The 1,281-nt window shown below is 70.3% G+C and overlaps 1 protein-coding gene across 1 annotated transcript; it reads left to right on the top strand.

Annotated features, from left to right (window-relative positions):
* Positions 1–65: 65 nt before the first annotated feature.
* H696_00804 (hypothetical protein) lies at positions 66–998 on the top strand (the record flags this gene model as incomplete). The annotated part of the gene is made up of 3 exons (XM_009494688.1): positions 66–329; positions 499–699; positions 858–998. The coding sequence occupies 3 exons, from the start codon at positions 66–68 to the stop codon at positions 996–998; spliced, it is 606 nt and encodes a 201-aa protein (XP_009492963.1).
* Positions 999–1,281: the final 283 nt, after the last annotated feature.

Here is a 1,281-nt window from a genome sequence, read left to right as displayed (position 1 = left end):
CCCCCCTCCCCTCTCTCTGCCTTACTTTGCCCCCGTGCGGCCGCCGCTCGCTCCCTCGCCCGACCATGCTCCGCTCCCTGGTGCCCCATCTCGGCCGCGCCACCGGGCCACTGCCGGCCGCGCCGCTGGCCGCCACGGCCACCTTCCCGCAGCGCAACTACTCCTCCAAAAAGCGCAAGACCCCCAAGCCGCGGGTTGTGGTCCCGGCGCACCAGGCGCGCTCCACCATGCCCGACCTGCCCGTCGGCAGCACGGCCATCCCGCAGACCTTCTTCGAGCACCATAGCGACCCGCTCCCGGTGCAGACCCCGGACTCGGCCTTCCCCTCGGTACGTCAACGGGCCGCGGCCAGCCTCCGGCCCCCGGATGCACCTGCCTGCCAATGTGCCTGACCCGGCTGCTCGCTGACCTGTGGCCCGCCGCACGCCCCTTCGCCGTGGTGTCCTCCCTACCTTGGGCCGGGCGGGGTGGCTCCCGTGGGCCGCATCCCGGACGCAGACCAAGGCTCGCTTTATGGACTTCCTCAAGCGCTCGGCCGTGTCCACGGTGGCCTCCTACAGCATTGCCTACGCGACGACGGCCGCGCTGCTGTATGGCGCGCAGAAGGCCCACCTCCCGGTGGAGTCTCTCTACATCGGCATGGTGGAGATCGGCCTGCTGGACCCGAAGTTGGTCAGTGCCACGAGCACCCCAGGCGAGGTACATGCCCATCTGCCCTCCCCTCCGATCCCGCTCCCGCGCCACGCCCTGCTCCGATCGCTGGCTGTCACTGATGTATGCCCTGCTCCACCCCGGCCGGGGGCCGGGGGCCCTCCTCGTGCTCCTCTTTGCGGCCGCCTGCCGGCCCGGTGTCGAAGCTTGTTCTGCTGGTCAATGATCGCCTGTTCCCCGTGCACTTGGGCTTCATGGCGTTCGCCGTGCCGCGCATCAACCTGCGGCTTTACTACCGGAATTCCTTCGGTCTGGGCGGCGGCGGCGATGCCCCCCCCACCATGTGACCCACCTCCGCCCGGCGGCTGGCCGTGCCCCCAATCGACAGCTTGCTCGCCCCGCATGGGACGCTTCCCCCGGTTGCCCACCCACTGCCCATATAGATGCGGGGCAGGGTGCCGTTTCGCCACCGCCACCGCCGCCGGAGAAGAATACACCAATCCTAGAGAAAGCCTCTGCTGGACATGCGCCGGGCGAATTGTTTTTCGGGGCTGGGCGCCGGTCTTCGCCTGCTCGCCCATCAGGAGGGGGGGGGCGGGCGAAGTGCGCGATCTCCCCCCCCCCCCGCCC

The sequence above is a fragment of the Fonticula alba genome (assembly GCF_000388065.1).
Source record: "Fonticula alba strain ATCC 38817 unplaced genomic scaffold supercont2.1, whole genome shotgun sequence".
In the NCBI taxonomy this organism is placed as follows: domain Eukaryota; order Rotosphaerida; family Fonticulaceae; genus Fonticula; species Fonticula alba.
Note: the sequence above shows the minus strand (reverse complement) of the source record. Positions and strands in the feature narration are given on the sequence as shown.